This window comes from Alosa alosa, chromosome 12 (genome assembly GCF_017589495.1).
Source record: "Alosa alosa isolate M-15738 ecotype Scorff River chromosome 12, AALO_Geno_1.1, whole genome shotgun sequence".
NCBI lineage: Eukaryota > Metazoa > Chordata > Actinopteri > Clupeiformes > Clupeidae > Alosa > Alosa alosa.
The window spans coordinates 31,134,678-31,158,560 of record NC_063200.1 but is presented as its reverse complement, the minus strand read 5'-3'; the positions used below and the strand labels follow the sequence as shown (position 1 = coordinate 31,158,560).

The 23,883-nt window shown below is 43.4% G+C and overlaps 2 protein-coding genes across 4 annotated transcripts; one reads left to right on the top strand and one right to left on the bottom strand.

Moving 5' to 3' along the window:
• LOC125304202 lies at positions 1 to 4,411 on the bottom strand. The gene is made up of 4 exons (XM_048258265.1): positions 3,547 to 4,411; positions 3,019 to 3,454; positions 2,267 to 2,913; positions 1 to 8 (listed from the first exon to the last, which is right to left on the bottom strand). Exons 2-4 carry the CDS (start codon positions 3,036 to 3,038, stop codon positions 1 to 3), a joined length of 675 nt encoding a protein of 224 aa, XP_048114222.1. The 5' UTR covers positions 3,039 to 3,454; positions 3,547 to 4,411.
• A 506-nt stretch (positions 4,412 to 4,917) lies between these two features.
• man1b1a (mannosidase, alpha, class 1B, member 1a) lies at positions 4,918 to 22,213 on the top strand. 3 transcript variants are annotated; one of them, XM_048259449.1, is made up of 14 exons: positions 4,918 to 5,305; positions 5,930 to 6,038; positions 6,934 to 7,042; positions 7,372 to 7,553; positions 8,016 to 8,185; positions 9,240 to 9,355; positions 11,837 to 12,031; positions 12,198 to 12,346; positions 12,761 to 12,949; positions 13,685 to 13,875; positions 17,162 to 17,282; positions 17,966 to 18,160; positions 18,582 to 18,713; positions 19,676 to 22,213. In XM_048259449.1, exons 2-14 carry the CDS (start codon positions 5,934 to 5,936, stop codon positions 19,880 to 19,882), a joined length of 2,061 nt encoding a protein of 686 aa, XP_048115406.1. In that variant the 5' UTR covers positions 4,918 to 5,305; positions 5,930 to 5,933; the 3' UTR covers positions 19,883 to 22,213. The 3 variants fall into 3 exon arrangements, with proteins under 3 accessions (XP_048115406.1, XP_048115405.1, XP_048115404.1); XM_048259448.1 differs by having other exon boundaries at positions 8,013 to 8,185; positions 11,840 to 12,031; XM_048259447.1 differs by having other exon boundaries at positions 8,013 to 8,185.
• The last annotated feature ends 1,670 nt before the right edge of the window (positions 22,214 to 23,883 follow it).

Genomic DNA, 23,883 nt, shown 5'->3' with positions numbered 1-23,883 from the left:
TCAATCATCTAGGAGAAATTGTTAAAAAATGATCAGGTGTCACAACGCACAAAATCACAATTACATCATTTGTTGCCTCCCCTGTTGGGCGTAGCTAATGCAATGTACATACAAAGGTTGTTTGTCTTGGGGAGAGCTGAAACTCTATGCCAACCACTGGATCAGTCACATAAGGGGGCACTAGAGAGTCCCTGGACCACACTCAGGGCCAGAGTAGTGACTGGGGATACTGATGTGTGTGCCAAATTTTAAGACTTTTTGTCATGGATGCTGATAGACAAAGTGCCTAGTTTAATGGATGTTGATAGATCAATACAATGCCTTGTATTGATATTCCTGGTCCAATGGAGAGAGACAGAAAAGTCCCAAAAATAATCGGTTTTACCTAGCTTGAGTTGTTGCAGCCAGTAGCTAAAGTAGCGAGGCAGCTACAGCGCTACACTCTGAGGGCATGAACATGGGGGATAAGGAACATGCCCCCCGAGTGTAGCGCTGAAGCTGCCTGGCTATTTTAGCTGCTGGCTCCAACAACTCGAGCTAGGTAAAACCTATTGTTTTCAAGTTTTTTCTGTACCGACAGTACTTGGTGACCTCAAGAAACGAAGATCTATGTGAAAAACCTCCGGATTTCCCCAATATGCAAGGATTTTTATTTTAAAAATAGATTAAACATTTAAATTGGGGGAGACAGAGAGCAAAGGAGAGATGAAGTGAAGAAAGAGAAGAAGTGAGAAAAAGTGGGACAGATAAAGCGAGAGATCCAGTTGAATGGATGGAAAGAGAAGAGAAAAGTCTAAGTGCTAAGTTCCTTTTAAATGTAAACTTGGCAGGTTCTGGTATTTTTTTCAGGTATTTACAGGCGACTGTAAAGCTCCCCAAGAGTCACATTATAAAACCCGTTGTCAATAGCCTACTTCTCGTGGCTTGTTCCCCCTGTACACAATGAAAATGCTTTTGTTGTGAAGGTGAAGGCAAAAAATATCTCCAAGAGCTATACTGACAAGGTAATTTTTCATGATTCTTGCAAAATATTTTCCAGCTGCTGTTCTTGAAGTTGCATGGCTGGTTCTCTCTTTAGCAACTCGCTATGTCTATGCTGTATGGCTATGCTAGGTGAACGATTTCCCTATCATAAGTTTGTGTACCATCAATTTGGCTTTGTAAAGTTTATATTAAAGCTGCAGTTGGCAAGATTTTTTTGATCATATTCACTGAAACCGACACTATGTTCCGACAGAACATAAATCAGCCGGTTTTAGAAAACAACCCGCACTTCTACCTCAACCTAGAGCCTGCTATTTGTTTTGCAAAAATCCACAGCTCCCGGTTTTTCTGGTCCAATCAGAGCAGGGCTGTGTGAGATCTGACTGTCAATCACAGTCTGGTGCAGTCTGATGCGCACTGACAAGCACCAAAGCTAGCCCTCATGTGTCAAGGTTTGTCCCCAAAAAGTGTCCAAAAGCGCCCCCTAAAGTGCCGGTTCGAATCCCGTCATGCACGTTCATATTTGCATTGAAAATACGCTACAGATGTCTATCGTTGTATGGAATGATACTGACGTGTCATATGTGCGACGGTATGAACGCTAACTAAGAGAAATGAGGATGATACACACGTTTATTTTTCACTTAATGTCACGTGTCGTTTGCTCTGATAATCCCATTGCACATGCATGACTGAATGAACTTGTTCTGTTTTTAATGTTTTAATGTTTTTAATTCAAATCTTTTTAAAGGATAAATACAATCTGCTCCCATTGCACATGACTCAATAAACTTTTTGTTTTTAATTTAAATCTTTTCAAAGGATAAATGTTATTTATATAAGGATAAATATAAGGATATTCTTATGTATTTGGATATCCTAATTCTATATGGGTAAGCAAATATGCAGTGGTTAATGTTACATTTCATATTTCCAATCTTTGCTGAGATGTCAAATTTTGTGGAAGGAATTAAAGGCTTGCCTGATAAAGACGCCCGTCCCACATATAAGCAGGGTCAGTTAGATGATTTAGGAAAATAAAAGCCCTGGCTTTTTATGGCCTTTGAAGTTTCATAAATACCTACCTTTTCTACAGTAAATGGTACACCAATGGCTCCAGACTTGTGGTGAATTATGACAGAGAAGTCCTTATCAATTACTTTACCATATGTCAGAGAAAAATACAGTTGAATATTGAATTACACAGAGGGGGGGCTTCATACCAAAATAATTTATTTATTTAAATAACTATATACAACAGTGCAAAAGCATAATTTCTCACTTTGCTCCTCTTCCCCCTCCCATCCCTTTGCACAAGACCGGCTGGCAGGATCAGCCTCTGGCTTGGACCTTGCGAGGTGGTGGCTGAAGTGCGCTGTGGGGATGTGAGCGTGGCGGTGGCTGAAGTGCGCTGCACTGAGGTGAGGGTGGCGGTGGCTGAAGGACGTTGCAGGGAGGTGAATGTTGCGCTGGCTAAATGACGTTGCAGGGAGGTGAATGTTGCGCTGGCTAAATGACGTTGCAGGGAGGTGAATGTTGCGCTGGCTAAATGACGTTGCAGGGAGGTGAATGTTGCGCTGGCTAAAGGACGTTGCAGGGAGGTGAATGTTGCGCTGGCTAAAGGACGTTGCAGGGAGGTGAATGTTGCGCTGGCTGAAGGGCGCTGAAGGGAGGTGAATGTTGCGCTGCTCACAGGACGCTGTAGCCAAAAGGGTGTTGCGGCAGGTTGGTCTGTCTCCCCAAATGTCAGCCGTCTTCTCAGCCTGGCCATGCTGGCAGAGGAAAGACATGTGGGTTGTCCACCACAACCACGATGGACAGAGCCTCTTTCTGGGGTGTAGACAGCTGCTGCACAGGTCCTGCGATTGGAGCCTCAGGACAGGCTTGTTGCAGCATCTCAGTCTCCTGACTTCGGCTACGCTTGTTGTACTAAAAATGACAACAACAAAAGGGCAGTTTTGAAAAAGAGATTTATTCCACAAATAAAGCTGTTGTTGCTACCTAGGTTGTACAGATATTTATTGATTTACTCACCATTGTGCCAGTGTTGCCATGTTCACTTCAGGCAGCTGGATGGTGGTGTGGCAGGCACCGGGGAAACACTGGTGAGTGGTGCGGCAGGTGCTACATTCGCAGAACCAGTGCCGAGTGAAGAAGCCGTACCAGTGGGACCAGCGAGTGGGGGAGATTCCAGGATGGGGACAGTAAAGTCCTCTAACTCCTCTGCCTCAGGCTCAAAATAGCCCTCATCAGCCACAGACACCTCCTCTGTCTCCAATGCAGCCAGTGTGTGTTTGTAGTCCTCCAGTGCACTGCCAGTCTGGTGATACAAATGGTTGGCAGCATGCCGTAGAAGGCCACTGTAGGAGTGGGGCTCCACTCTCCCCTCCGCAGCCATGCCCCTGTTCCACCTGGCAAGGCCATGTATCCACCAGATAGGCCTGTAAGAATGTGGCACTGGCCACAGTTCCTAAAGACATAAAAAGTTGTTTTAGTCAATTGTGCTTTAATTCTCTACATAAATCTACACGTTTTTGTGCTAAAGTTTAGATAAGGTTTTACCTGGGATTTGGGGAAGGGAGGGATAACCTTTTACAGAGTCAGAATAAAATGACACTGTGCTGAGACTCCCATACACATATCAATAGCCTGATGTTATAATATAGTTACAAAGGTCCAACACAAAATTACATCGATTAAAAATAAAATATAGTCTACCGATAAGGTTAGATAACAATGTTAACGCCTACGTCTTAGGATAACTACAAGCTAATGTAACAATCATTCAAAGCTAACTTGCAGCCTATGTGGCTTTTGATGTTAACGTTAGTATTATTGCCAAAAACGTAATTATAATTTTCCATTCAGTAAAAGCTTTAGAAATAAAGCAGATATCAGCTGGTCATTTCCAAGTGGGGGAAGGTAACATTAATGTTAGTACTAGCAGTCGATAACGTTGAACTAAATGAGGGGGTTATCAGCGATTATTCAGTAAATTAGTCCTTTGCTAACATAAACCTTAGTGAACGTCAAATACTAAAATGGAAAACGAAAAACACTTACCAAAGCAGTCGATGTCCTCAATTTTCCACAGATAGACCGTCAGGTAAATTGTGGTTTAACGTACCTGAGATGCGCTGAATGAATTAAAAACCCTGCTACAATGGCTGAGGAAATTACGTCGCCAATGGTAAAGTCTCTCTGATTGGCTCATTGTTCGCTGTTGCTTTTGCGGTTGCATATCGTGGTAGCGAGCAGCACTGTCATTGGCCACTTTGCGGTTGCTTTGTGGGAGCTACTCGTGCTGTGATTGGCTGGAATGGAGGGGCAGTTGCTCAACTCACAGCCGGCCGTAAGCACAAACTCGATGAGAGGGTGCTCGGTGGTAGTAGGGGAGGGGCATGAGAATTGTAAACAGTCCCCTCAATCTGTCAGACACTCAGACTTGCCAACTGCAGCTTTAAGGTGAAAATCCTGCGAAGTGTACCTTTAAGTTGTTGCAGAGTCAGAGCCTAGTATGATGTCACAATGGCCCATTTTAAGTTTATGGGAGACATTTCTTAGTTTTTAAATTAATTTCTCAAAAAAATTCAAATGCACAAAAATGAAAAATGCATAGCAGAAAAACTGAACCAAGTGTCTACGTTACGCTGTTCACGTCCAATTATGCCCTTGAACAATAGGCTAATAATAAAAAGAAATAGCAAAAGCCACCAGCTCACCGGATCAAAGCAATGCACTGTAATAACAATCTACAGAAACGATATCGGGCTTCGCACCTTAGTGCTCGGGCCCTAAATATAGTGCTGTTTCCTGATATTGCTTTAGGGTGCGAAAGGCATAGGCTAGTGGTTGTCTGTGTCAATCTGCAAGTCAGTTTCGTACCAACACGCCCACGTGTACATTCAAGTAGCGACGCAAGATTACTTGTGACATCAGCTGATCCAAATTGTCATGTGGTTGGGAAAGATCTGTCATTCGCTTAGCCCATTATCTAGCTGCAATGCTCGATTGTTGAATTAATGACTTTCTAGGTATATATGGGCTGTTTCACTACGTTCAGCCTTTAAATTAGCCAGAGGAAATCTTGCAAAAGCGGATATTTTGATTATTGTGATAAAGTAACGTAGGCTAAACGTCAGCAAAGCAAGCTATCACACGAGTGTGTGTTGTTGATGAGTGTGCAGCTAGCAAGCCTGGGAGGTTGTTTATCACTAATCCGGTCTAGTTTCAGGAAAACCCTGGTCAGTTGATAATAGGTTGTCATTGAAATACCATAATGTTGCCGCGATCCTGAGGTGTTGACTGGGACAAAAAAAAGGTAGGTCAACGAGTAGCTAGCTTACAAGCTAATGATAGCAGACAGCTAGCTAACACTCACTTTCAAAATATGTTTGCCTAATTTCACTGTCAGTGTTGCCAGTTTGTAATGTGCATCGAGATTCTGTGTGTATTTGTGTAGGTACAATGTAACTGTTTGATGTACCATTCTTCCATACTAGTCATTGCTTATTTCATGATGCGCAGCTGGCGTGCTCATTTGAGTTCAATAGGCAGTACTGGGTTCACATTTATTCTAATATTAGGCATGGAGAGCACTTCATTACAACCTAGCAGTTTGTGCTAGTCGTTGCTCACTGACACTACCTGTCTTGCCTAGTACAACTTCTCTTCTCAAAACAAATTTTGAAAATGAGTGCCCATACCCTGACCGAAAACCTGCCCTGTAGTTTATGACTTCGTTCTCTTGTCGTCCTCACCCAGAGGGACTGTGACTTTGTATCTATCTGCTCAGAGTTGCTGGACATGTAGGAACTTTACTGAAGCACGGTTTCCTTCATGTTTTTCTCAGTTATATGCAACGACCATAAGATAGACAATGCATGTTTATATTTTCACCGCTCATTGCTATTTGTTTGTCTTCTGAATAACCATGCTTTGCCAGAGTGATGTACTCTCCTATGCGAAAGGACTACGTCGCGCTGACCTTGCGTGACCAGTACAGCCATAACTATACCAACGGGAAACAATGGAGGAGGCAGTCCTGCTGGAGGGTAAGAGTTGATGTTGAATACAAAGTGGAAGTACAGTATATTATGAACGGAACGAATATCACGACTAATGTGGGTGATTTGTTAAGCACTAGCAGCATTCGGATTTGTGTGGCATTAGTAGTTCTGTTTCCAAGAGCTCTCGTCAGTGCTTTGTTTTTAATTTGTTCTTGGGCCGTCTTCTAGCTTGAAATGGCAATAGGCCAATGGCAGACGACCTTTTGTGCTATTTGTGAGCTTGGAGAGATCAAAACCCTAGTTGGAAGAAGGTTTGGCTGACAGCTGAGCTTTAAAAAACAGCTCAAGGCTTGCAGAGATTGCAAGCGCAAAGTCTGTCTTGTTGCTATAGAAGCACAGCAGAGATTTCCTTTCTCAGAAGTCAGCCATTTAAATGCTGTATCAGTCCTACATGTATGTGCTGACTGTTCAGTAACTGATCAGAAGGATTGTTTTGTTGTCCAAAGATTCAGTAAGCCCCACTTTCAATGATACTCCATTCTTAAGAGATATTAACCAAAGAGACATTCAGTTGAATTAGTTACTATAGGCCTTGGCCATTTCACTTAGCGAGGTGAGTTGTACAGTAGTGATGGCATGCAGTTGTAAAACACAGTTCTTGGATAAGGGACATCTGAGATGCACCTTACACTATGAAGGTGACATAAAGGTTCAGCTATACTATTGTACAGCAGTGGACCCTGCTTTTGTGTTGTCATTCTGAACTTGATATAACAGTTCATATTTATCGTCTCAAACTGCACACAGATATCCTGGGTGTAATTGAACCTTGCTTGTTCAGTTACATAATCTAGTACAGCACATGCAAATATGTAATGGTTTACAGGCAATGTGACCGTTTTAACAGTTCTTCTCCCTGTGTGTGTGTATGTGTGTTTAGAAATGGAAACAACTCTCCCGGATGCAGCGCAGTCTGATCCTCTTCCTGCTGGCGCTGTTGCTGGCCTGTGGCATCATCTCGTATCCCAGCCTGAGTCAGCACTGGAGAGGTAAGGCCTCCAAACACACAGAGCAGGACACATCGTCTCCCAACAAGGGGACAGAATATTTGCCAAATCCTGCAGCCTGTGAAGATGTCCCAAAACATTTTTTTAATCCTATGATGAATGCCTACAAAAACATTCTTTTGAGTTTTTCACAAATGTGTCCTCTTTGTCATCATCCAAACCACTTCCTGGAGTCACCTGATTGGTTCATTCCAAATTTAGCCGGCCAGCTGATACCTAATAGAGTGTGTCTAGACTAGACCTGCTGACTGTACTCTATCGCCTAGGTCTCTGTCTGATTTGTTTATATCTGTGGCCTCTCTTGACTGCAGGGCTGTCTGACCGCTCTGCAGAGGACGACTGGGATGCCGAGGACATCAAAGGGGTCCGGCCCATCCCGCCCGGTGCCATGCCAAAAGTCAACCCTGACCATGTCCCAGAGGCAGCGCCCCAGGAGATCATTCCCGAGCTGCAGAGGCCAAACCTCCCCATCCTTCCTAAACCACCAGAAATGGTCAGCATCACTCTCTTTCTTCTAATTCTATTTTCAGTTTGCTTGTGATGGGTGTTGGGCTAATTATGTTATGAAAACATTCATAATGAAGAGTTGATCCAGATATTTAAACAAATGATTGATTGAGGGCCTTGTTATTTTGGTTGACCAAATGGGCTTTTTATTGTTGTTCAGGCATATTGCCATTGATATTGGGCAACTTTATTTTATTTTCTTTCTGGAAATCAGTAGGCAGATCATGATCATCCAATCACAAGGCATGAAATGGGTAATGTGGTGCTTAGCAACATTGCTCAAAATAGATGCCCCTTTTATCAACACTCAAAGTTACACTTTGAAATGTTACCTTTACCTGAAATCCATTCTTGGCCATGTCTAGCTTCCATGTGTGTGTAGGACATGCCATCATTCTGCATTTATTTGTGATGTACTGACCCCCTTGGCCTCCACTCTTAACAGAAGAAACCTGCTCCAAACAAACGAGGTCCACCTGTTCTCCAGAAGCGAGGCAATACATCGGACACTCAGGTGAAGGAGAAACAAGAACCCTCAGAGAAGAATGAGGGAGCACGCGAGGAGGAACAGAAAGGAGAGACGGAGGAGGAACAGAAAGGAGAGAAGGCTCTTATCAGGTGTGTTGGGACTTTTCACCAGGCACGTACCAGAGGGATTACCGGTAATTCTCACAATCCTCAAGTAGTAACTGTATGATGTAATAGTCAAAATGAATTCCTTTGGACAGTAGTGCCATCGTTTATTTAATAACCAGTCAGGCAAGAGAGATTTTGTGACTACACTGGTTTGTTCCTGGTTTATTTGTTTTGAAATAGAAATGAAACCATAACTCGTGGATTTGCACATACAGTAGATACAGCTTAGCAAGAGGTCCTCTCCCCTGTGTCATTCAGAGAATTATTTTAGTCTTAACAGTTGTGCGAAGACAGGCTTGTGGTATCACATATTTTGAGTTAATTTATCATGATTCCTTCTTGCTCATGTTGATGTAATCTGATGTAAGTGTTTATTTAGATGCATCTTTTCTAACTAGATAGAGTACAAGGACAATCATTTTAACATTAAGAAAGCCTAAAATGCTCATTTTAAAAACCACTTTAAGGGGCCATTTCCTCAGGCTAATAAGAATCACAGAATTTATGAGGATGAATTCTGAAATCTGTCTTCTTGAACAATGTTAAGATCTGATGTATTGGAAAATGGATAGACTTCCATTTTCATTAATGGTCTGCTTGAAGTGCACAGCCATATCTTTTAACCATTAGGACATTGTTAAAGGCATATGCCAGTGTCTGTTTTATTCTTAGGAATTATGGCGATTTCGCCATGTAAAAGCTGCTTTAGGAGCCATTACAGAGTGAGTAATGGACTGCTTCAGTTAGAAGGGTGTCTACAAAGCCAAATCGTTCTTAAAGAACTCGGACTTCTCTCGGGACCTGTTGAAACTCCGCCAAAATGACTCTCCTTTTAAAATGGGTGCTGGCTCTGCCTGGCAATTCTCTTTTCTGAGCTACGGCTGTTTCTTTTCCTGCTCTTAAAAGCTTATCACTAATGCTGCAAATGAGGGGTGTGTGCATGGGTGAGTGTGTATCTGTTAGAGTGAACGTGTATTGGGTGCACATTAGTTAAATCACATCTTGTAAAATATGAGCTGTGTGTGTGTGTTGTCAGCTGGAGAGGGACCGTGATCGAGGCCGAGCAGTCCACAGACCCCCCACCCTCAGTGCAGGAGAAGGAAGGAGCAGCTGGGCCGGCCAAGCCTGGGGAAGCTGCACCACTGGCCCCAGGTGACCTCCAGCACTCCACAACAACCACACTCAATACACCAAGACACACAGAGCAACAGGCTGAAGGCTGTTCCAATTTATCTGTTTCCATGGAAAATTCAGTCCCGCCAGAAATCCCACCCACCCGCCAGAAAACCCACCCAGACCTCTTGTGCACTACTGCAAGACTGATTGCAGTAGTTATATTATTATTCAACCAGATACAGTGTTGTAATGTAACGGAGTACTTTGTTACTGTACTTAAGTAGAAATTTCACGTATCTGTACTTTACTTCGCTATTTAAATGTATGTCAACTTTCACTTTTACTCCATTACATTTCCTAGATAAAATGTATACTTTTACTCCGTTATGTTTTCCCTAAGCATCTTCGTTACTCGTTACTAAAACATAAAATTAGAAGAAATGTGTGCGACTGCAATAAGGGAGATTTGGCGAATCCGCATGCTGCGCGCTCTATTTCAGCGCTTTTTTAATGCTAAAGGAGGAGGACGCACAACTGAAACCGCCATGGAAGCACAAGCACCTACTGGAGGACCTCCCATTATAATAGATGACCACCCGACAATAGTGGTGAACTTCGGGTGAACAGGGTAGTGGAAGATAACGCCATACACCCGCGGGTCAGATTTGCAAGAAATGTTTCTGTACATTGGCAGTTTTCTGTGAAGCTACCTGCCTCAGCGGCCTGTGAAAGGCTATTTAGCATCGGAGGACTTGTCTTCAGTCCAAGAAGAGTAAGACTGAATCAGGCCGGGGTGGGTAATCGGGAGAATTCCCGGTGGGCCGCATTACTTTTGGGCAGGTCAAGGAAACAATATTGACATTTGTCACGTTAGTCTATCTTGACACAAATGCAATGCCTCTGCATGGGTTGTAGCCTACGTGAGGGGGTTCTCCCCTCCCAAAAAGAGTTGGTTGAGTCCATATAGCCCGTCTTTTCCAAAAAGTTTTCTCAGATACGGATAGCCGAGCCGGCCCTACAGTAGACACAAGCGTCAGGAAGGATGGATGGTAGAAAGAGGCCAGGAGAGACTGAGCAGCAGATCAACTAGTCGACCACTGAAAATGATGAGAACGAAATTAGTGATGAGGAGGCCATGACTACAGGGCCAAGTAGAGAGGATAAATTAAAGTTATTTAATGTAAGAAAGCACAATTACCCATCATTATCATGATAAACCTATATGCCTTGTTTGCTCAGAAGAGGGTGTAGCCTAGTAAAGGAGTAGGCTAAATCACCAAACAACAATATAGCCTACAGATGCAAAAAACATGTAGCCTAAACATTAGTTCAATATGCCTCTTTGTGGAAGCGTGGGATAGGCTACATTGCAAAGGCTTTCTTTCTTTCTTTCTTTCTTTCTTTCTTTCTTTCTGTTTTTGTTAACTTGTGGAATAGTGGAATATTTTTGGTTAACTTCTCAGTTGAAGTGAATTATTATATACCGGTAACCTTTACACATTTGTTGAACCGTGGTACTAATAAAAACTACAGGATGGTAAGAGCTAAAATATTGCTTCATTTATCCAATTTCCACCACTATGGAAAACGTGGGCCAGTTTTGGGCCTGAAACTCCCTGGCACTGAATTCTGGCAACTTTGAAAACCAGCTTCTTTTGAAGATGAACAGACACCTTTTCAGTTTCAACTAATGACTGGCATATTAGTAGCTGCTGGACATAGGTGGCCTGTGTGTGTGTGTGTGTGTGTGTGTGTGTGTGTGTGTGAGTGTGAGATGGTGACCTGGGGAGTAAGCCCTAGAAATGCTCATACCACATGACTAAAATGTTCTCCCTATAGCAGGTCATTTTTTTAAAGAAATAAGTTATTTATTTTTCATTTTTACCTGAAGTTCATCCAAAAGTGAAATTTCTGTGTCTGTTTTTTTCTTTGAAAGAAGATATGGGAACCCTGAATATGCTTTATGCTTTACTAAAGCCAAAATAAAGTTCACAATAAAAGTTCAAAATAAAACCGCTAGCTTTTTACTTTCTACTTTTACTTCAAATACTTAAGTACATTAAATATCAGAAAACTACTTTTGATACTTAAGTACAGTATATATCAGATACTTTAAGACTTTTACTTAAGTAATATTCTAAAAGGTAACTTTCACTTCTACCAAAGTCTTTTTCTAGTACGATACTTGTACTTTTACTCAAGTATTGCTTTCTAGTACTTTATACAACACTGACCAGATAAGATTTGGTACATTCATGGAGGGAACATGCCATGCTCTATATGCATAACAAAATGCTACACTGATAATTTGTCACCCTGTGCTCCATTATTCTTATAATCTGACTTAGTCTGTGGACTGTTTGAACAGACTGTGTTACCTCATGTCTACTTGCCGCATGTTAGCTTGCTGATCATCCCTGTGAGACATATAGCATTGATCTAACACTAACCATGATTGTTATCGTATTGTGTGTGTGTGTTAATGTGTGTGTGTCTGTTTGCGTGTGCGTGCACCAGCAGCATCGGTCTCTCCAGAGGACCGTGTGGAGGCAGTGCGGGAGGCCTTCAGGCATGCGTGGAAGGGCTATAAGGAGTTTGCCTGGGGCCACGACGAGCTGAAGCCCATCACCAAGACCTACGGGGAGTGGTTCGGCCTGGGCCTCAGCATCATCGACGCCCTGGACACTATGTGGATCCTGGGGCTCAAAGAAGGTAAGGAGCCTCACCTGACCTGACCATTGATTGTCGTAGAATAGGTATCCAATATAAGGGATCTGAAATGTTGCATGTTTTACAGGCTGGTGCAGGGATTCTTCTAGAAATAATGACTATTATATGAACGTCTCTCCCATGATCATCTCTTTTGTCTCACGGTCAGAGTTTGAGGAGGCGAGGATCTGGGTGAAAGATGAGTTGTCATTCAACAAGAACGTGGACGTGAATCTGTTTGAGACCACCATCCGCATCCTGGGAGGTCTGCTCAGCACCTACCACCTGACCGGAGACGGGCTGTTCCTGGACAAGGCTGTGAGTTGGACGCACACACACACACACACACACACACACACACACACAGTAGATTGTGAAGTATAGCCAGAAGCAGGGAGGTACTTCTATATGAGCAGACCCATAATTATTATTCTTCATATTGCGGTTGTGCTGTATTGTCCTATGTAGAAATGGTATGTTTTGCCAAATCCCCCGATCTTTTGTTTCTAAGTCTTCTCAGCCAGGCCCAGGGTGAAGTCAGGTGTGTTCATTTCACTCTGCCTTACCTGTCTCATTAGAAGCTGTCCTTGAACCCCTTTGAGATAGCATGCTCCTGCTGTTCCACTGTTTTGAAGTTGCTGTGGATGAGTGTCTGCCACATGATTACATGTGGATGTAAATGTTCTGGAAAGATCCCTCTCTTCTTAACGCTGCTCCTCTGCTCTTCTGCAGAAAGACATCGGAGCCAGGCTTATGCCTGCCTTCAAAACCCCATCTAAAATCCCCTTCTCGGATGTAAACATTGGCAAAGGCACCGCCCGCCCACCCCGCTGGACCACCGACAGCACCGTTGCCGAGGTAACCAGCATCCAGCTGGAGTTCCGCGAGCTCAGCCGTCTCACTAACGACCCGCAGTACCAGGTATGCCCACTAGGAGTGCCCACCTCTGTCTTCAGTTTTTTTTGTTGCTTTTTCCTTTCCTTCCCTTTTCCCAGTTCATTTTTTTTGCAGACTCTATTTGCTAATCCATTTGTGCTACTCAGTAAAGTGAGACATCATTGTCAGTATACTGTTATGTTGTTTGTTAAAACCCCAAAGCAGCCTTACTCTCTTTGCCAGGCTCCAGACTACTCACTATGTAGTCTAAAATCAATTACCTGTTAAAAAGCGGTGGAACCATTCCACTGTCTCTAGAGTTTGGCAGTGCAGTTAATAGGTTTCATATACAAAGGAGTGGCTTGAAAACCAATTTTGTCTTTTAAATGAGATTATTTGAGTGTCAAGGTGCATTGTGAATGTGTTCCTGCACCACACACCCACACAGACATATCTCCAACCCCTTATAGTGAATCCAATCTATTTCCCACCCTGTGCTGATAACAGCAAAAGCATTTAGATGAACAAAATTGTGGCATTCAAATGTACTATGCCGTGAAGTTGTAACTGAGAATCTAGTTAAGTTTCTTGTACGTAAAGCAGGGACTTTCTTTGAACATTTCTCGGAAATATATAAGGAAGTAAATAATATAACCATGTTAAAAGAGTTGTGTTCTTTCTATCCCCTGTTATCCAAGACTGTTTTTCTCTCAAAACTATCACTACTGTATAAGTTCAGACTCCTAGTTTGCCTCTGCCCTCTCTGTTTCTGACGGGCAGACGGTGGTGGACGAGGTCATGAGCCGAGTGCACCGCCTGGAGGGCAAGCATGATGGCCTGGTGCCCATGTTCATCAACACCAACAGCGGCAAGTTCACCCACCGCGGCGTCTACACGTTGGGTGCCCGCGCCGACAGCTACTACGAGTACCTGCTCAAGCAGTGGCTGCAGGGAGGCAAGACCGAGACAGCGTGTGTGTGTGTGTGTGTGGGGGGGGGGGGCATTGCTATGGCTGTAAGATTCCGTTTTTTTGTGTGAGTAATTTTAATGGCATAAAGGGTGCAAAGCAGTGTGTCTTCCTGTGGACTAGAGGGGCTGGTATATTATGTGCAATCATTACGAAAAACAAAGCTTAGAATAATAGCAGAAGAAATATTGATCTGCTTAACAAAATGAATTGTTGAATAACTGTAGAAAAAGATTATATGTGTGCTTGTTTCTGAGTTGAATTGCGTTCAGCAGGATTGTTCTTTGTGGCATCTCCAGGGGTGTTTTGAAGTCAGTGACCCGTCCTAGATTTCATAGTCAGTCTCAGTCTCAGTCTCAGTCTCTCTCTCTCTCTCTCTCTCTCTCTCACTGACTGACTGACTGACTGACTGACTGTGACTGACTGACTGACTGTCTGTCTGTCTGTCTGTCTGTGGAGGCAACGGTGTAGTCTATGTGATACGCAGGACTACACAGTATACCCACTTAATATTAACATTTGAGGTTGATCACAGTATACTCACTACAGCTAACTACTACTGTACATCACAGTATATCCACTACAGCTAACTAGTACATCACAGTAAACCCACTACAGCTAACTACTACATCACAGTATACCCACTACAACTAACTACTACATCACAGTATATCCACTACAGCTAACAAGTACATCACAGTATATACACTACAGCTAACTAGTACATCACAGTATACCCACTACAGCTAACTACTACATCACAGTATACCCACTAACTACTACATCACAGTATACCCACTACAACTAACTACTACATCACAGTATATCCACTACAGCTAACTAGAGTACACCATGGAGGTTGGAGGTGTTACACAAATTACTCTGTTTACATGTCGAGTCTTTGCTCCAGCTTCGACCCTTGGGGTATACTACGAAGCACGTTAGACATATCTAGGCTATGTAGACATATCAAGGCTTCACAAAGCCTTGACTCAGGGGTATACGTTAAGTGATACTACGATAGCAGTTATGTGATATATTTTTCAAACTAGGCTTTCAGCTCAGATCTGTGCGCTGCTCGTGTTGGGATGACGTTGGCCAATCGAGAACGTGGAGACGACAAGACCGCCTCTATTTAAAAAAACAATTACTTCGGGCGCTCATGAGCTTATAGCTTAATCTACACTGCGGTCATTTTTTGTGTCTAACCTATAACATCAAATAAATCAATTGTCATCAGTTGTTGTATGGTATGCACACATAGTGGGATATTTGCACGCATAGCACTATTAAAGCGCATTCGAGATCCAAAATGTTAGTAGAGGCGGAGCTCCACCTGTAAGATATATGACAGAATCCTACACGTGAGAGAACTTTGTTTTTAAGACAATTGATTGGTCAGTGGGCGGTATTACACGGTTTGAGCTATAACTTCACTTTAAGCACATAACCTCCTCCCGACCAGGTTTGGTTGACAGCATAAGATACCATGGTGATATAGCGACACTAAAACATATCCACTTTCGTGTCACAGCATACCCTGGTTTTGAGCGCAACATACCTCGCTAACCAACTAATCGAGATTCGTAGTATACCCCACCTGTCTGCCCACGGGGGGACTAATCTTAACCGGGCCTTCAGCAGGTGTGTCTGCCAACGGCACCGGCCCTCATCCAGCGGCAAGGCCGGATTAACTCTAATGTGATGAAATGTCTGCTTTAACCGAGTCAGATACAGGACGGCCTTACTATTAGCAGAGGATTATAGTTAAGACGACCCAGGAGTGAATCGTTTAAGCCGTGTGGCCATGCACAAATAAGGTCAGAGAACAGTTTGAAGTTGGTCTGTCCTCTGCAGACAGAGGCTGTGATGATTTATTGATTGAGTCCAGACTTACTCTTTGCAAGCCTTTGTCGGCAGAGCAGTTCAGCCAGCCAAACAGACATTAAGGTCTTGCAGACATGAGGCTGCAGACGGTTATAGGCCTCAAAGGTTATAAGATGTCAAATCCAACTTTGTACTTATGTGAGCTGTCCTCACACTCAAGCTCTGGAAATATTCCCCAGACTTGTGCTGCTGACATCAAGCCCCCATGCTAATTAATTTCTGAAAACAATGACATGCTCTGTAACAACTTGAGCAGTTTATTGCTTTCAGTAATGTTATGAGCTGACTGGCAACAAATGATGACCGTGCATATGCTGCATGTCTCACTGCATCTGATGCACACACTGGCTCTGCCTGTATCGATACAGAATCTGCAACCTCATCTTTGACCATATGATGAGGTCAGGGAAATGGACGAGCATGTGTGTGTGTGTGTGTTGTCCAGACTGTGTCTGTGCTGGACTGGGGCTGGCAGTCGACTGTTCCCCTGACTGTCTGTGGAGCAGGCAGGGCCCTAAATAATTCAGAGACGCTGTGTGCAGCTGCCACCGCTCTCACTGAAGAAGATGGGACAGGACAGTACTGGACTGGACCAGTGGTTTGAGTGGAGAGTCGAGTGAGATGGACTTTATTGATTAATTTATGTATGTACTGAATTTCTAAAGTGGCCTTAACTCCAGTTCTTGTGGAAGGAAACACAGCTGCAGTGGATCCCTGCTGCATTTGCCAGTATTGACCTCCAGGTGGTGGAGTTCTACCATACTTAAACCCTCCCATCATCCAACCGTGCAGTCAACGTATAGGCTCCATAAAGTGGTTGTTTGCCGTATAGGCGGAGAGAAAGGACAGGCACTCATTGACTGTATTTTTATTGTACATCAGAAGCGAACCAACCAACATGCCCAGGCTGCCACACACATTAGGAGAATTCGCTTTAGTACATTTATGTGTGTGTCAGTGAAGGCTAACAACGATCTCTCTAAGTGTGGTCCCTGTGGTGCTCTGTGCTGCTAATGGGGTTGCCTTTCCAGGAAGGGCTTGTGGGGGTGTTAATTCTCTCATATTCCTACTATACTATGACATTTATCAGTGACAGCATACAGTGTGCCCCAGCACTTAATTCAACAACATTACTGCTGTAGATCCAGACTCCTCAGAGTTTCCTAAAGAGATGCAATATTTCTGATCATGATTCATGATGACAATATAATGAACTTGGCTGTATTGATTTAATTTATTCTTGGATGTGTGTTTGACTAAAATAACATGACACCCAGAACAGCCAATGCCACCAGCCAATGCCTACATCAGAGATTGATCACAGTGTTGCTTTGTATTGAATGAAATATAACACAATTTTAAATATATATTGAAGTGTGTGTGTGTGTGTGTGTGTTCTACAGCCTGTTGGAGGACTACCTTCAGGCGATTGAGGGCGTGAGGAAGAACCTACTGAAGAAGACTCAGCCCAGTCTGCTGACATTTGTGGGGGAGCTGTCTCACGGCCGCCTCAACCCCAAAATGGTATGAGGGACTACCAATAAAGAACCACTGGTCTTTTATTGACATTTACTTAAAGCTTACGGAGGTTTCTCCAGCAGCTTCGGTGTTGTCTGATGGCATGTCAAAAGTAAGCGACTAATTAAACATCTTGGAGGGTGACTCCGATGTGGGGCGGCAGTGCTGATGGTAGTCTGTGGATGAGCTGGGGGACAATAGCAGGGAAAAGGTCATCGTGACGGGTGGAGAAGTTGAAAGGGTTGTCCCTTCCCTCCCACAGACACGCACGCACGGACACAATGTTTCTGTCTTGTTTTATTCACTCTGTTCTGGACTGTTTCTGGTCCTCCTCTAATCTCTTCCCTCATATCCATTGGATTCCTATTTCTTTGTCTTGCATTGTCTGCCTCATTCTGACTCACACATTGAAAATGCAAACAGAAACTCTTTCATCCTCTTAGTCTCACTTTTAATTAATGTTCTGTATATTTATCTCGCTTCTTAAGGGATTTGTGTGTTTCGTTTATTTTTGCTTAGTTTTCTTTCTGTTTCATCTTCCTCTTGTTCACTTGTAAATGTATTCAACTTGTAAAGCACTTTCTAAAGCGCTTTATTCAACTTGTAAATCACCTTGGTGTAACTCCTGTGGATTTAAAACTACTTGACCCAATCTGACCTGACTCCTCTCCTCTGTCCCCCTCGGCCAGGACCACCTGGTGTGTTTCCTGCCGGGCACGCTGGCGCTGGGGGCCCACAACGGCCTGCCCGCGGAGCACATGGAGCTGGCCCTGGAGCTGATGGATACCTGCCACCAGATGTACGCCCAGATGGAGACGGGCCTGAGCCCCGAGATCGCCCACTTCAATCTGCAGCCCCGCAACGGACGCGACGTGGACGTCAAGGTGCGCTCCGCCAAGGGTCTATCTTAGAACCGTATAGGGAACCCTGGAGGGTCTGATCTTACGATTTAAGGGTTCTTCAAGAAAAGGTTCAGTGTATAGTCCTCAAATTTACAAGGATCCTAAAAAGAACCATTCTTTCTGAGCATGTAAGACCAGAAAAGATCCCACAGGCCAGGGAGTTGAGCACAGCAAAGTCAAGCGTCTGATAACAGTTGCCTGATAAGACAAATAATAATGAAACCGTTTGTTTCTTTTTGTGTGCATCTGATAAGATTAAGAACATGTTCTCCCTTTTACAGTATGTGAACAATGGCAATAGCAGTGAGCAACTACAGACTACCAAACTGGAAATCCATATCAACCTCAATATACAAGCTGATTTTTCTGGAGCTTATTCTGCTCTCCCCCTTTTGTGTGTTAGCCTGCAGACAGACACAATCTCCTGCGGCCAGAGACGGTCGAGAGCCTCTTCTACCTGTACAGGTACACCCACGACTCCAAGTACAGGGACTGGGGCTGGGAGATCCTGCAGAGCTTCAACAAGTACACCAGAGTGAGTACACAACCGGTTACGCAACACTCTCGTATACCAGTGCTGCAGGATGAGCACTCAGTTAAGTGCTAGAGGAAGGAAAGTATGCAAGTTGGCAATAAAGTACGCACTATGCAGATACAGCCCAACTATGTAAGGGTCCTTCCAAGTGATGGGCTGTGTCTCAAACCGCATACTTCCGTCAGCACACTGCTAGTGTGCACTGAGCGCTTACTTGCATTATGCCCACTTTTCGAATAGTTAGTATTGTCCCAATATCTGCATTACAGTATATACTAAACTAAATATTTGAAGTGTGCAAGTAGGCGCTTTGAGACACAGCCATAGTGTATGTAGGTAGATGGGAGTGAAATTACGCAAGTGTCTCTGGTCCAGTAATTAAGTATACATGAGCTTTCACAGCCACCCGTAGAGAGGGCCATTTAAGCAGCAGTTACTGTCCTGCTGCTCTGGTACGGGCTGCCGCTGTTCAATTTAGCAATTTAATGTGAAATAGTTGAGTCATCGCAGCGTGGTGAAAAGATAATCAAGTTCTAATTGTCCAGCAACTAAAATGAAATTGGGGAAGGCCTTTTAAGGCTATTTAAAACGTTCAGCTCTACGCCTTTGTGCCTTTATTCTTAATCTCCCTTTGGAGATGCTCTGATGTCTCTGGCTCTGTTAATCTGTCTGCATTCTGTATCGCGTGTGTGTGTGTGTGTGTGTGTGTGTGTGTGTGTGTGTGTGTGTGTGTGTGTGTGTGTGTGTGTGTGTGTGTGTGTGTGTGTGTGTGTGTGTGTGTGTGTGTGTGTGTGTGTGTGTGTGTGTGTGTGTACACATCATTTATACACATACATTTGTGCACACACAATGTTTTTCCTCACTGCCACTCTTAATTTGACCTAGATGGAGATACTCACCCAGTCTTTTTTGACCCCCACCCCCACCCTTACTCTGTCTCCCCGTCTCTCTCTCTCTGACAGGTGCCCACAGGGGGCTACAGCTCCATCTCAAACGTCCGCGACCCGGTGAGCCCAGGGCCCAGGGACAAGATGGAGAGCTTCTTCCTGGGCGAGACGCTGAAGTACCTCTTCCTGCTCTTCTCCGACGATGAGCAGCTCGTCAGCCTGGACAAGTACGTGTTCAACACGGAGGCGCACCCGCTGCCTCTCTGGCCCGTAGCCTCCTGAGAGGACCAGAAACCAGGTCGGGCAGCGCAACAGGATCAGCCCTCCTCCTCCTCCTCCTCCTCCTCCTCCTCCTCCTCTCCTCTTCTAACCCCCATGGGACACAGCTCATGTTGACTGCGAGTGTCAAACTCCACTAGGACCAGCTTGGTGGAAGTTGACTGCCATCAGTGAGTGTGCCTTTTTGTCAGTTAGGTGAGGAGGATGCTGCTGAGAAAATGCAGTGAAGGGATGAAAGTTCACATGAGGACATTATATATATCTCTCTCTCTCTTCTCTCCTATCTATCTATCTATCGATCTATCTATGAATGACTCTTGTTGATGGAGGTCAGTGAAAATTCCAGACTCTGAGCCTATAGCTGTAAGATACAGATCAAACACTTTGAACCAAGAACGGGAAAAGTCGTGCTCTGGAGCGAAAAACAGTCTTCTCTTTCATTTCTCTGCGGTTTGCCATGTCAGAGGAATACCAAACCCACAGCGTGCTTTAGTCAACGTTTCTTCCATGTTGGAAGACAGAACCCCAGACTATGGATAATCTGCCAACCTGATGAGAAGCATCCTTTGAGGACACTAGTCACGTGAAACATTGTTGTTTTCACAGACATCTGTGATTCCCCTAACAGATAAAACATCTGAGTCAGTGACACCTGAGTGGGGTGGCTAGGGAGGGATTGTGTATTCACACTGTGATTAGGTGCTTGGCACTACCATCAGTTGTCATTTTTTGTATACAATGTGTCTTATCCAAGAGGATGTCCATGACCATCAAAAAACACATCCTTCTAAATGACCTCAAATTGGGTCCAGAGGAAGGACAAATGCACATTTAAGAAAATTAATGGAATGTTTTTTTTCTCGGAAAAACTGAATTGTTTTTGTGTTTTGAAGGGAAAAGCACAAACATAACTGTGCAAGGACAAATATTTCATAAAAATGGATCACAGTTACTGTGTGTTCTAGATGCGGAGCATCCAGATTGTTTCTAACACTAATGTGTCCATTTGAGTTATATCCTGATTCGAGTGGGGCCATGCTAAACAAACATCTATTTATTTTGATAAAGTTTTATTATTATTTTTAATATATCAAAGTCTTGTACAGTGAATGTCACTTGCACTCTCTCCCTGCTGTTACGCTTGAGTGTCGTTTTGTATTTGTTTGTGTTTATTTATGACTTGCACTTTGTTGACATTCAGCCGCTCTGCTGTAACACAGAGAAACATTGGATCTGTGTTCTGTCAGATGTAATGCACGGTGGGCTCTGAAGCCCAATGGATTTATGTCTCTATGCCGCTCACAGGCGCAGACAAAGTTTTGCACCATGCACTTGTCTCAAGGCGTGCAGGTCAAATTTGTTTTCGATTCCTGCTATTCAGCAATTTGACTCCATTTGATTTGCTGAAGTGGAAAAATACTCTCTGTGAAGAAACCCTTTTTCTGCCTCAGCAGCTCCAATTACAGACCAAATGTTCAAAGCCACCAGCCCACCTCTTAACTACAGGAAAAAACAACCAAACACATTGCACAATGTGGTTTAAAGAATCATACCTTGTGGATTTGCTGCCTTTTAAAGCGAAGGCATTGTCTCAACTGATGCACTTCTTGTGTGCGTATATTTCTAGAGCCCTTCTTTGTGGCGTTAACCTCTCGTTTTAGGCTGGGTGTGGCAAAGGGACACAGGTTGGCACAGTGCAGCCTTAGTTTATGCCAGCTGGCAACTCTCACACACACAGTGATTTACCTGCCAATGCCACTCGTCCTTACGGCAAATGGAAGTCCATAACATGTTACTTGATGCTGTAAAAAATGTATGTACACAGTGTGGATCTTGTTCAAAACACTTCCCACAGCCATGTTGCCCTTTTGCACTTTTTAGGTATTGATTTATTTCTTTGCTTGAATTCTTAACAGGAAACTGTTATCTGGAAATGTTTATGTGATGTAAATAATTCATGGGGAGTCGTTGTGAATATAGTGGGATTGATCAGACTGACAGTCTTTTGTATGCCTCCTCTTGCCGGAGCTCTTCATTTAGATCAATCTTGCATGCTTGCTTCACCCACAGATGTCCTCTAAATATGCTTTTTTGTCTTTTTTTCCCCACAGCAAGCATAAGGCTTTGGCTTTAAAGTGCTGAAGTCATGTGGTTTCAAAGATTTACTGCATTGACATGTTGATCTTCTCACGCAGACAACCACCGTTTCAGCTGATTACTTTATGCCTTTCGGCCACTTTTGTTTTCCAAGACCACCGCCAGGGTGAAACAAGACTGCAAACAGAGAACAAAGTGAACTTAAGAAAATATTTAATAAAAAATGTTAAATAATTATTAATGATTTGTCTTATGTTTTAGGAATTGCTGTTACAGTTATGTCTTACACACGTTTTGGAAAGGCACCCTTTTTTGATACAAACCCAACTTTCAAAATCAAACCTTTAATTTCCAAATGTTTGTTTTTTTCCAGCCGTAGTGTGACATGATTTTGGAGTCTGAAGGCTGTTACAAAGCAGCGAATCAGCTTTGTGAATCAGCTTGTTTACGTGTTGCAGTCATTTAGAGACCAACCGCTCGGTGCCAAATCATGCAATCAGTCAAAGGCATCACACTATCAGTCAGTTTTACGGTATAACAGTATGAGAGTCCCTCTCCCACACTGTTTGGTGGAAATGCTCCACATATCCTTTGGACAATGATCTCCAATAATGATGTACAGAATGAGGCCTGCATTACTGCCAATTCAACGTTTTTATGTATTCATATATAATTGAATCATCAATAATTCATCTGTTGGTTTTGTCTTGGTGAGTAAAGGACTCCGGTGGACCGTGCCAGCTTTGCCAGTCTGAGAGTGGTCATGTCTGGGTAGCACTGCCAGTGGTAATGAGTATACTTTTCTTCTGTTGGTGGGGCGTGAGGTTGGAGCTGGAGCTGATCTGAAGTCTGCTGCTACTGTCTGGAACTGATTGCCTCTTCATAGCTCTTCGCTCAGCTGGTTTTGTCTTCATTTGTTGACTTTGTGTTTTGCCACACCAAAAGCCTGAATCCACACAATAGTTGTGTGATTGACAGGCTATGCCTAGTTTCGACATTTTTTTTTTCCAACATTTTTTTCAGTGGTGATTCAATTGCTGAGTGAGATGTCAAACTGTGAGCCAGAGCCTTAAAGAGCAGATGTGTCAGACTCCTTTAGATGGGAGTGTTCTGTTCTGGCTTCCTGCACTACATAAAGATCATTCATCAAGCTGCCTATACTGTGTGTGTGTGTGTGTTGCACACTGACAAAAATTGAGTGGAAAGTTTATGTACTGTCAAAAGTATTTGATGAAACATCTTCAGTGAGATGGCATTGCAGTTTCTCATACAATGAACCAGACATCATTTATTGGATCTGTCTACTGAGGTTAGTGGCACATTTTCAGAACTGCATCCCTTTGTTCCATGACTAATGTAGATCGTAATGTTTTATCAGTGTTTATGTTTACAACAAGTTACTCTAATTGCCGCACTGTAATGATTGGTCTCATCTTTGTCTCCACTGTGATTTTTCCCTTGTTAATTTTACTTACTCATGCATTTGACAAACTTTTTAGCAGCAATATTCTTTTGACAAATCTCTGGCAGTCTAGCCATAGTCTAGTGATGTATAATGGAAAAACGTATAGAAACCTGCCACTTACTGATGTTCGATTTCCGTGCAAATGACCGCTTCAGAATTGCCAACACAAGCGCTGATCAAATGTAACATCCTGGATATAAGCAGCCTTTATGCAGATGTACTGAGAGTGAAGGAATACCAAGGTGACCTGGAGGCCTTGTAGTCCTAGTGAAAGTTTACACCGCAGTGTCTAGTTACTCTGCTCTCTATACCTGTTGTTTTACACTTCAGAGGGTGTGAAAATGTGAGGTAGGCCTACCCATAGCAACAAGTTAGATTATGATTCCTCATGTGCAGCAGCTCCCGTCTGCAGACTGCCTGCTGATAGACTGACAGGTGTAAG